We start from the raw sequence: 12247 nt of genomic DNA, 5'->3' as shown, positions 1-12247 counted from the left end.
AAATGAATGAGGAGCGGATACTTAGAAAGAAAAGCGAAAGCGAAATTTCTACCGAAATGGAAAATATCTCGGAGATTGAGCGTCTGGATTGGGCGTGGCAATGAATCAAAGGAAGAAATGCAGCCGGCGGCCGTACATGCAAATGAATCCATTCCGATTGGACATCTGCGAGCATTGGCCATTCCGATTGGACATCTGCGAGTATCGGGCACGAATCGAAAGGCAGGAAGGGCGCCGGTCGGCAGTCGGTCAGATGGCCCCAGAGTTTTAAATATAGATAGATAGACACATAGAAAAGATGGCGGACTGCAGGAGTGGGGCACCGTTGTGTATGGCTGCTCTGCCTGCAGTCCATCCTTTCACCCTTTATTTTTATTTTCAGTCCTGTTAAAAACAAAATGTTTGTTGGAGGTCTTCTTTTATGTGGTGGGTGGGGGGAGGGGAAGGGGGAAACTTTATTTCCTAGTCCCTACCTGGTCAGAGTGGCGGCTTCCCTCCGAGCTGCTTCTTCGCCCCTTCCTCGTGGCCTTCCATCGGACTGGAGCGGCGTTTCCTGTCGGGACGGGACGGAACCCCAGCTTTATTTCATTTTGATTTATTTTGATTTATTTCAACGCGAGTCTATGTAAATAAAATGTACTTACTTACATCCTATCTGATCAAGTTCAAACAAATGCCTCAAAACTCACTGGCCAACTGTTTGCTCTACAGAATAACAATGATCCCAAACATAGTGCTAAAGCACCAAAGGAGTTTCTCAAAGCTAACAATGGTAAATTCTTGAGTGGCCGATCTGAACCCAATTGAGCATGCCTTTTATATGCTGAAGAGAAAACTGAAGGGGACTAGCCCCCAAAGCAAGCGTATGCCTGCTTTGGGGGGGGGCTATTATACTGGCCTGGCTACTATACTGGCCTATAAGATGGCTGCTATACTGGCCTGGCAGAGCATCACCAGAGAAGATACCCAGCAACTGGTGGTGATGTCCATGAATCACAGACTTCAAGCAGTCATTGCATGCAAAGGATATGCAACAAAATACTAAACATGACTACTTTCATTTACATGACATTGCTGTGTCCCAAACTTTATGGTGCCCTGAAATGGGGGAATTATGTATAAATACTGCTGTAATTTCTACATGGTGAAACCAAAATGTATAAAAATGGCCTTTATTAAAATCTGACAGTGTGTACTTTAACCACATGTGATTTTTTTTCTATTACAAATCTCAAATTGTGGAGTACAGAGGCAAATAAATAAGGATGGGTCTTTGTCCCAAACATTATGGAGGGCACTGTATATGCATCCATTTCAATTGTAGCAGATATTTTGGCTTCAATTGAAAAATATTTTAAGACTTGAAATAAATATTTTAATGAAAATGGCATCTATTGATTGTCTAATGATGGCATACAAGTTGAACAACAAAAAGATTTGAAATTTCAATAAGTTGAAGAGCATTAAGTAAAGCAAAGATTAATTATTGCTTTTCAGTTGAATGATTTAAAATGGAAGCAGGAATAGATTGTGCAGTCCTTCATTTTTGGTCTGAGATTTCTGACCTCACTTATCTCACGCGAAGGGAGACATGGATCAAGGCAGCAAGGTAGAACTGAGGCCTAGATCTTATTGACTGGAGGAGCAGATTCAAGGGACCATGTGGCTTATTCCTGCGCTTATTTCTTCTTTTTTTAACCTAAATTCATGTCCTGTTTTTTATTTGCTCCACATAAAAAGTAACTACTCTCACCACCCCTGCCAAATCTGATATAATTTAGTGAAATTCCAAGAATTGTAGATGGTTTTATTCATTCTCGGCACACAAGATGACAACCTCTTTCCAGGTATCAAATGTAACATACCATAGAAGCATTGAAAAATAGATGCAGGGGTAGGCTATTCGGCCCTTCAAGCCAACACCGCCATTCAATATGATCATAGCTGATCATCTTAAATCAGTACCCCGTTCATGCTTTTTCCCCCATATCTCTTGATTTCTTAAGTCCTAGGAACTAAATCTAACTCTCTTGAAAACATCCAGAGAATTAGCCTCCACTGCCTTCTGTGGCAGAGAATTCTCCAGATTCACGACTCTCTGGGTGAATACATTTTTCCTCATCTCAGTCCTAAATGGTCTACCCCTTATTCTTAAATTGTGAACCCTGGTTTTAGCCTGTCCAATCCTTTAAGAATGTTATGTTTCTATAAGATCGCCTCTCATTCTTCTAAATTCCAGTGAATACAAGCTCAGTCGACCCATTCTTTCATCATATGTCAATCCCACCATCCCGGGAATTAACCTGGTGAACCTATGCTGCACTCTCTCAATAGCAATACTTTTCTTACTCAAATTAGGAGACTAAAGTTGCACATAATACTCCAGGTGCGGTCTCACCAGGACCCTGTACATCTGCAGTGGGACCACCTTGCTCCTAAACTCTCATCCTCTCACAATGAAGGCCAACATGCCATTAGCTTTCTTCACTGCCTGCTCTACCTGCATGCTTACTTTCGGTGACTGATGTACAAGCAGTCCCAGGTCTTTTTGCACCTCCCCTTTTCCTAATCTGACACCATTCCGATAATAATCTGACTTCCAGTCTTTGCCACCAATGTGGATAATTTCACATTCATCCAAATTATACTGCATCTGCCCACTCACCCAACCTATCCAAGTCACCCTGCAGCCTCATAGCATCCTCATCGCAGCTCACACTGCCTCCCAGTTTTGTGTCATCCGCAAACTTGGAGATGTCACATTTATTTCCCTCGTCTAAATCGTTAATATATATTGTAAATAACTGGGCTCCCAGCACCGAGCTTTACGGCACCCACCAGTCATTGCCTGCCATTCTGAAAAGGATCCGTTAATTCTTACTCTTTGTTTCCTGTCTGCCAACCAGTTCTCTATCCATGTCAATACGCTACCCCTAATACCATATGCTCTAATTTTGCACACTAAGCTCTTGCGTGGGACCTTGTCAAAGGCTTTTTGAAAGTCCAGATACACCACATCCACTGGTTCTCCCTTATCCATTCTACTTGTTACATTCTCAAATTCCAGTAGATTAGTTAAGCATGATTTCCCCTTCATAAACCCTTGCTGACTTTGACTGATCCTGTCACTGCTTTCCAAATGCGCTGCTATAACATCTTTAATAATTGATTCAAGCATCTTCCCCAACTGGTCTATACCCATGTGGTATTTTCTCCAAGGCAAGAATATCTTTGCGTGGATGCAGATAAAAAATGCCTATTGAACTCTACGTTTCTCCAAATAACTGCATTAACTGCATCAAGACTTAAGATTGTGTTCCACCTTTTGTAATGAAGGTCAAACAATTTGCCTTCATAATGGCTTGCTGTACCTGAATGTTATTTTCTGCAATTTGTTAACCAGCTCACCCAAGTCCTCGTATACCAACATTTTCTAATTAAAACAAATATTTATTTTCATTCATCTAACCAAATTGAATAATATTGCATTTTCATTATTATTCTCCATCTGCTCCTTTCCTGTCCACTCATTTAACTTATTTATCATCCTATATTCTTTGTGTCCTTCACACAACTTATTCTCCCAGCTGGCTTTAGCTCGTCAGCAAAGTTGGATAGGTCACACTCGGTCCTTTCATCTCATTAGGTTATTAATATGGTGCATAAAATAACTGATCCTTCTAGCACCTAGTAACTGCCCATCTGAAAATGATATATGTAATGTTCCTTTTCCTTTTTGTCTTTTCACCAATTTTCCAGTAATACTGTGGGCCTGCACAGTAAAATGTAAAAATATATAAATTATTTTTAGTTTAGACATACAGTGCAGAAACAGGCCTTTGGCCCGACCAGACCTGCACATTAACACTATCCTACACACACTAGGGACGATTTACATTTATACCAAGCCAATTAACCTACAAACCTATACGTCTTTGGAGTGTGGGAGGAAACCAAAGACCTCGGAGAAAACCCATGGGGAGAACGTACAAACTCTGTACAGACAGCACACTTATTCGGGATCGAACCTGGGTCTCTTGCGATGTAAGGCAGCAACGCTGCTGCTGCACCACTGCGCTGCCCTTTTTGGCAATACTTATTTCATGTTAACCACTTTTCCAATTGAGAAAATATGCAGAACATGATTGAAATTTTTGCAGTTAAAATGAAGTATGTTGAACATACAATTCTGGGGCTGTTTAGTCAGTTGGGTACAAGCTGAATCTCTGGCTATGTTCAAGTCAATGTTTTAAGCAGGAAATGTGCTGCTGTAAAAACTATTTGAAATAATTAGTCTCGTACAATAAATTCATGTTTAGAGTGGAACCTATAGTCAAAACTTTTGCAAAAGTTATGTGGAGGTAGTAAAACTGAATTGGACTGCTATAATTGGTATTAAGTTTGAGACACAGATGAACAATGTAGAGAAAGTAAAATAATGTTATTCTTGGGAGGATTTGATGGCTGGGCTACTGTAAAAGGAAGCATTCTAGTTCTCGGCTTTGGTATTCTTTCTTGAGAGAAAATGTTAAAACTGGATAAACGTTCAATTTCTATTGCACGGTACAGGATATTACATGAAAGAAAGAAAATGTAACCTCTTTGGTCATGTGAAAGTCACCTCAGCGATATCTTCTCTGATTATTTTACAGACATAAAGCTGATACCCCAGAGATTCACTGACATTGAACCTATAGATCCACGTTTACAAAAGGTTAAAGTTATTCTGCTTGTGCCTCAGTGTTCAGCATCGGGCGTCAGCAATCCAGTGGAATTTATCTTAAATGAACGTGGAGGTAAAATTAACCAGTATATATGTTTTAACTGAATTACCAATTCCAAGGAAGTAAGTAGGAGTCCTCATTTAACGAGTCCTCATTAAACTGAATTCCCTCTTGTGATCTTGGTGAATAGGTACGTAGAAGGAAGAGGGATGAAATATTCCCCTTAGCATTCTTGCGTGGAAACATACAGCCAGCTGAGCAGCAGCAGTACTAACTACAAACCTGGGCTGAGAAAGGATATCACGGAGGGCTGAAATGACTGCATGCCAGCAATTATAGTATTATAATGGCCAACAGTTTCCTCTCAGTCTCTATAATTTAACCTCTTTGGTCAACAAACCTTCCTCCCTTTTTTGGGTAACAACCTTCCTCCCCTTTTTAGGTGTATAAATTATGGGTTGCTTTCCAATGAATTTATTGAAGCAGAAAGATAGTAGCTTTGAGGACATTTTTAAACATGTTGATCAGAAACAAACATTAAAGTATAGCCTTGTACTTGTGTTCTAATTAAATCCTAAATTATTTTAGTTGCCCCAGGGAAGAGATTTGATTCAGCATTTTAGTATGAATCTGGGATGCATGATAGATACCTCCCCGCGGTGCATCCTGGGCAACTCCTGGGAGGTCACCTCCTGGAAGGCCAAATCTATCAACCACTCCAAATGCCAAACACTCTCAAATATCGCTGTCCAAACAAAAACACAATCAGCATATAAATAAGGGCTCTTATCAGCATCATCGCTGTCAGTCCTTTCTATTAACCTTGAACGATGCTCTAAGACTAAAACTAATATCCTGGTAGTATTATCTGTGAAATACAATATTAAGTGCCTACAGGAGAAAAACAGGACCTGATAATTCAAGCTTGACCATTGAAGGGATACAGGTTGTTGCAGAAATAACGATAGTATGGTTCTGCAATTTTTCCAGGCAATGATAAGTAAATTGAAATGTGTATTGGACCAGGTGAAAATAACATTGAAGTAGACTAATTTAGCCTTGAATGTAGAACTTTGGTGATGCCCTGGGAACAGCAAATGCAGTTTTTGCAATGCGCCATAGGCTTATAATAATAAAAGCATTAGCGATTGCAGAACATTGGGCTCAAACCAGTAAACTGATTCTGGTTTTGCACATACTGTCAAACATGTCAATTAACAGCAAATGTTGAAGAGGATTTAACCTAGAGGTCAGATTAAGGCGCAAGAAAGAAATGTGAGAACCAATTGCCCAAATCCAATTTATCCTACAAGTGTTCTCATAACTCTCCACAATTGCATAAACATGAAGAAAGTAACAAGGTAGCTTCTGGGACAATGTTGATATTATCTGGGAACATCACACCTACCTACCTGTGCAAAGAATTGCCAAACTCTGAGAACTGTCAAGTGTCTGTCGATGTATGTCATATTTAACAACCATACACAAAATGAAAAAGGAATACCCAACTTGACCCCTTGCTGAATCATGGTTTACTCTAGGAGAAACCTTAGAGGATAAAATAGGATTAAAGAAGATGAACATATTTGGAAAGAGATAACTGAGAGGCTGTGTGACTGTGATAAAACTTGATGTCCCATCAAATGTAACCACCGATCAAATTTTGCATAAGGCTTGCATAAAAGAAACACAAAACCACCATATTGCTGCTCTTGTGCTATCTGACATGCATTTTACTCGAATGGCAACTCAAATTTCACTACATCAATTGGTGTACATGACAATTTATGTCCTTTGTCCTTTTGTCCTTAATTGGCTATTGATTGTGGAAGTTCAGTCATTGAGCATACTCCAGTAGGAAACTGACATGTTGAAGTCAAGGGAATCGGGGACATGAGGTCAGTGCAGGCTGTGTGCTCAAAACAGAGGATAATGGAAATACTGAATGCCATTCTATGCAGGGTTGTAATTTCTAAGCAGGGAACACAACCCCCCTTTTCCCACTGCTGCATTAGCACTCTGCAGCTGAGTATACTTCACCAGTTAAGGGTGCCTAGGTCATAAAAAACAAATTGGAATAATCTTAATGGTACTTACCGAAACGTAGCAGCTGGTCTTGAAGCCATCCTGTTCCCTGACTGTATGCACCATTTGGCATAGCGTCCCTTGAAATCAGGAAGAAAGTACCTGGTGATAGTGACCAGTATGTAGATGAATCTGATGACTGGTGCCGACAACTCAATTGCTTCTTTGTGCAAAAGTATTTTGTCCTTTATTATACTTCTTACACAGTCAACTAGAACTACTAGACAACAAAAATATTTTGAAAAAAATAGGTGACAATGCTATTGAATGGGCTTGAAGAATTGCCCACAGTGATGGTTTAAAATCTACCTCCAGTTACAAAGGCAATCTATTGGACTGGAGAGAAAATGAAAAAAAGCGTGAATCATAGGATGCAGAAAAATGCCCTCACAGATTGTCTTGATAGAACCACCTCATTACAATTTTGTTAATGTTGAGTAATTGCAACAATCGATCCATTAGATCTGGAACAATTCTTTCACTTCTGTGGCATATTTGAATTGTCTTTTTTAATCCAAAACAGACTTGCCTTACGGTGCCTAATTTTATTGCAGGCCTCAGTGTTTTAAAATTTGAGTTAAAATTACAGGTAGAACATTTGGAAGTAATCAAAGCCTTTGACCACTAGCAAAACCTGGGCCAAAGGTTTTCTTGGTCATTCTGTGGACAGGCTTCTGGACTGTCATGTGATGCCATTATATTACATGAGGTTTAGCAGCCATGCAGGCTTTACCATTGAGGATCTGGATTTGTTTAGTGGCAACATGACCACGGAGGGATTAGTGGTTTTGATGTTGCTGGCAGATATTTTAGAATGTAGGCACAATGACTGCTTTCTAGACTTGTTTCAGATTGTAGTTACAAGACATCTAAACAAGAGACATAGAACAGTACAGCACAGGAATGTGCCTTTTGGCCCAAAATGTTTGTGCCGACCACGATGCCAAGTTAAACTGATCTCATCTGCATGCACATGATCCCTATCCCTCTATTCCCTGCACTTCCATGTGCCTATCTAAAAGGCTGTTGAATGCCACTATCATTTCTGCCTCCACCAGCACCCTTGGCAGTGCGTTCCAGGCCCGCACCACTCAACGTGTAAAAAAAAAACTTGCTCTGCACATCTCTCTTAAAATTGCCTCCATAGCTATGCACTGTAGTATTGGACATTTGTATCCTGGGGTAAAAAGTCTATCTACCCAATCTACGCCTCTCATAATTTTATACTTCCATCAAGTCCCTCCGATGTTCCAGAGGAAACAATCCAAGTCTATCCAGCCTCTCCTTGTATCTGAACCATCTAATCCAGGCAGCATTCTGGTAAACCTCCTCTGCAGCTTCTCCAAAGCCTCCTAACTTTTTCCTGTAATGGGGTGACCAGAACTGCATGCATTACTCCAGATGTGGCTTAACCAAAGTCCTACAGGGCTGCATCGTGACTTCCTGACTCTTATGTTCCATGCCCCTAGCAATGAAGGCAAGTACTTATTTACTACCCTATCTACTTGTGCTGCCACCTTCAGTAAGCTTTGAACTTGGACTCCAATATGTCATTGCACACCTTAAGTCTTGCCAATGTTGCAAAGACAGGCAGAGAGAACAGAATTTAGTCTTTTTTTCATGTTTATTACCAGTTTTACAAAGTTTTATTAAAGCATCTTCCATGTCCTTTTTTTTTCTAGATACAACTCTACTACAAGAACTTTCTCAGGGAAAAGTATCTGAACAGAAACTCAAATCACTGTCTCAAAAACAAGCTGCGGAACTGATGCATGCTGTTAGATGTAAGTTGAAAAAAGCATATAGAAAGTGAAATTAGTATTAGTCCTTCTGGGAGTAATATTTGTTTATCATGGGGCATATTTCACTGGTGGCCTCTGCTCTGGACCATTATCTTCTAGCAGGGCCTAGGTGACATCTTATGCTGAATTGTGAGTTTGACTTTGACAAACACTGAGAATCACTTAGGACTATAACCATATAACAATTACAGCACGGAAACAGGCCATCTCGACCCTTCTAGTCCGTGCCGAACACGTATTCTCCCCTAGTCCCATATACCTGCGCTCAGACCATAACCCTCCATTCCTTTCCCGTCCATATAACTATCCAATTTATTTTTAAATTATAAAAACGAACCTGCCTCCACCACCTTCACTGGAAGCTCATTCCACACAGCTACCACTCTCTGAGTAAAGAAGTTCCCCCTCATGTTACCCCTAAACTTCAGTCCCTTAATTCTCAAGTCATGTCCCCTTGTTTGAATCTTCCCTACTCTCAGTGGGAAAAGCTTATCCACGTCAACTCTGTCTATCCCTCTCATCATTTTAAACACCTCTATCAAGTCCCCCCTTAACCTTCTGCGCTCCAAAGAATAAAACCCTAACTTGTTCAACCTTTCTCTGTAACTTAGTTGCTGAAACCCATTACTAACAACATTATAAAACCAGATTTCAAAAATAGTTACTTTTTAAAATGTTAATGCAGATGCTTTAAACCAATCTAAACATTTAAACTAAATTATGAAATCAAATAAAAACCCATTGTGCCAGGTTGACGTTCACTGTACAACTAGATCGTGGTTGATTTAATATCCAAATGTCCACTGGACTATAAATGTCTTGACTATACTTGGCAACTGAGCTTCTATACCACTATTCGGTGGAGCATTGCAAAGATTCAATACCTTCTAAGGGAAGAAATTGCACCTCATCTCAGTGCTGAATGACCAACCTGGTGGTCTGAGACTGCAGTCCCCAGTTTTATATCTCTGTCAGTGGAAGCATTGTCCCTGGATATGTAATGTTCTTAGCAGTTTATAGAGATGCCCTAATTTTTCTATACTTGTGAATATCGGCTCAGTTGCATAATCTTCCCTCATTAACAATCCCACTCTGAATGGCAGTATTGAATCTTGAAGTTGTTGCACCCATCTTCTGCAAGTATATATTTGCTTGGGTAGGGAGACTAGATCTGCACACACTTACAGTAAATCTGATAATCTCCATGAGGGTCTCAAACTTGGTTGCAATGAAGGTAACCTATTTGACCACCCCAATTGTTGGCTCTACCTGCAGGTTAACTGGGTGATCAGTGTACAAGAGCACCCACATCTCCCTGAATACCATTGTTTTCCAAGCACTCATCATTTGCACAAAAATAATGAGGCTTTCTATTTTTTTTTTCTGGATCAACTTGTATTTTTCCACATTATATTCCAGTTATTATGTCCCTTTGTTTATTTTCACAATTATTCACAGCCTATCCATTTTAACAAAGTCTCTCTGCATCTGCATCATAACCCCCAATAACCCAACTTTTTATCATCAGAAAACTTGTCTCCTCATTCAAAGCACAAAATAAGTTGTGCCATGGCATCATCACAACTTCCCATCATGGAAATAATTTGTGCATTTATATTGTATTCTGTCCATTAATTAATCCTCAATCCGCATCCTCAATCCCAATTCCGTGTGCTATCATTTTGTTCAAGAACGAATGGCAATTCATCAAGGGGCATCATAGTGCACATGCTGGTTCACCCGTGCCTATTCCTCCAGCTACAAATTTGCAAATTCGCACACTGAGGCTTTGACTTGAAGTTTCGGGTAGAGAGCTGAGAAAAGGATAATGGTCTGTTTTTCCGCATAGTCTGTTTTTCCGTGTAATTCTTACTGGATTCTTTCGTATCTGTGAGATGGCAGGTAGCATAGAAAGTCAGGGGATTTCCAGTTTGCCTGAGGACTATACCTGCAGTAAGTGCATTCAGCTGCAGCTCCTTACAGACTGCCTTAGGGAACTGGAGCTGTAGTAGGATCTCAGGATTATCTAGGCGTGTGAGTGTCATAGATAGGAGTCACAGTGCCTAAGGTACAGGCATGGGTGTGTGGGTGACCATCAGGAAAAGGAGTATGGGTGTCCACCAGGAAAAGGAGTAGGCAGAGAATGCAGGAATCCCCCGGGGCCATTCCCCTCCATGCTCCTTTGGATACTGTTGTGGGGGAGCACCGATCAGGGAAGAGCTGCAGCAGTTCGATCTGCAGTTTCAGATTTGGCTCTGACGTAAAGCTGGGAAGGGAAATGTCGGACACAGCCATTGTGATAGGCGACCCATTAGTTAAGGGCTGTGACATCAATGTGGAGATTACTGAAATGCAAGAGCAGTTTGAGATTAAGATGGACAAGATATTAGGGCTCATGAAGAACATTAAGGTGGATACATTTCCAGAACCTGATGGGATGTATCCCAGGTTATTGAGAGAGGCAAGAAAGGACATTGCAGGAGCCTTAGCGAAGACCTTTGCCTCTTCTATGGCCACAGAAAGAACCCAGAGGATTGGAGATTGGCTAATGTGGTTCCTTTATTTAAGAAGCGATGTAGAGAAAATTCAGGGACTTATAGTCAGTGGTAAGGAAGGAATTGGAGAGGATTTTTTGGGGATAGGATTTATCCCACTTGGAAGCAAATGGATTAATTGGTGACAATCAGCATGGTTTTGTGCATGTCAGGTTGTGTCTTACTAACTAAATTAAATTTTATTAGGAGGTGACGAAGGTGATTGATGAATGTAGGGCAGTGGATGGTTTTACATGGATTTTAATTAAGCATTTTATAAAGTCCCCATGATAGACAGATCCAGAAGATTAACATGCACGGCATTTAAAGTTATTTAGTCGTATAAATTCAGAACTGGCTCATTGATAAAAGACAGGTGGTTGTGTGGAAGGGCAATATTCATGCTGGGGGCTTGTGAACAGTGATGTTCTGCAGGGACCTTTATGTTTGTGATATATATATATATGACTTGGATGTAAATGGGTTAGTTAGTAAGTTTGCAGATTACATCAAGATTGCTGGGGTTGTGGACTGTGAAAAAGGCTGTCAAGGTGTACAGAAGGATATTGGTCAGCTGCAGAAATGGGTGGAGAAATGATAGGTAGAATTTAATTCGAGCAAGTGTTGCACCATTGGAGGTCAAATATTAGGGGAAAATATCCAATTAATGGTATGTCCCTTAAGAACATTGATTTACAGAGGGATCTTGGAGTCCAAGTCCATAACTCCCTGGAAGTGGCAATACAAGTAGATAGAGCGGTAAAGAAGGCATATGGTATACTTGCTTTCATAGGTCGGGGCATTCAGTATAAGGGTCAGGAAGTCATGATGCAGCTTTACAGGACTTTGGTTAGGCTGCATTTTGAGTATTGCACACAGTTCTAGTTGCTCCATTACAGGAAGGATGTGGAGGCTTACCAAAAATTATCCATGAATTTTGGGGGTATTAGCTACATGGAGTGATTGGACAGACTTGGATTATTTTCTCTGGAACACTGGAGGTTTCAGAGAGACTTAATAGAAGACTATTAAAATATGAGATGCATAAACCTATAGCGTAGACGGTCAGAACTTTTTTCCCAAGATGGAAACATCAAATACT

At 40.4% G+C, this 12247-nt stretch overlaps 1 protein-coding gene across 4 annotated transcripts in view; it reads left to right on the top strand.

The window, feature by feature from the left end:
- LOC129698192 (putative methyltransferase NSUN7) overlaps positions 1-12247 on the top strand; it is a 98207-nt gene that overhangs the window by 52098 nt on the left and 33862 nt on the right. For all 4 annotated transcript variants that reach the window (XM_055637171.1, XM_055637157.1, XM_055637149.1 and 1 more), the window contains 2 exons: positions 4653-4796; positions 8492-8593. In XM_055637171.1, the coding sequence (XP_055493146.1) occupies positions 4653-4796; positions 8492-8593 (246 nt within the window). The remainder of the gene's footprint in view (positions 1-4652; positions 4797-8491; positions 8594-12247) is intronic.

This window comes from Leucoraja erinacea, chromosome 1 (assembly GCF_028641065.1).
Source record: "Leucoraja erinacea ecotype New England chromosome 1, Leri_hhj_1, whole genome shotgun sequence".
Classification (NCBI taxonomy): Eukaryota; Metazoa; Chordata; class Chondrichthyes; order Rajiformes; family Rajidae; genus Leucoraja; species Leucoraja erinaceus.
The sequence above is the reverse complement of the archived record's forward strand: the minus strand, read 5'-3'. Positions and strand labels throughout refer to the sequence as shown.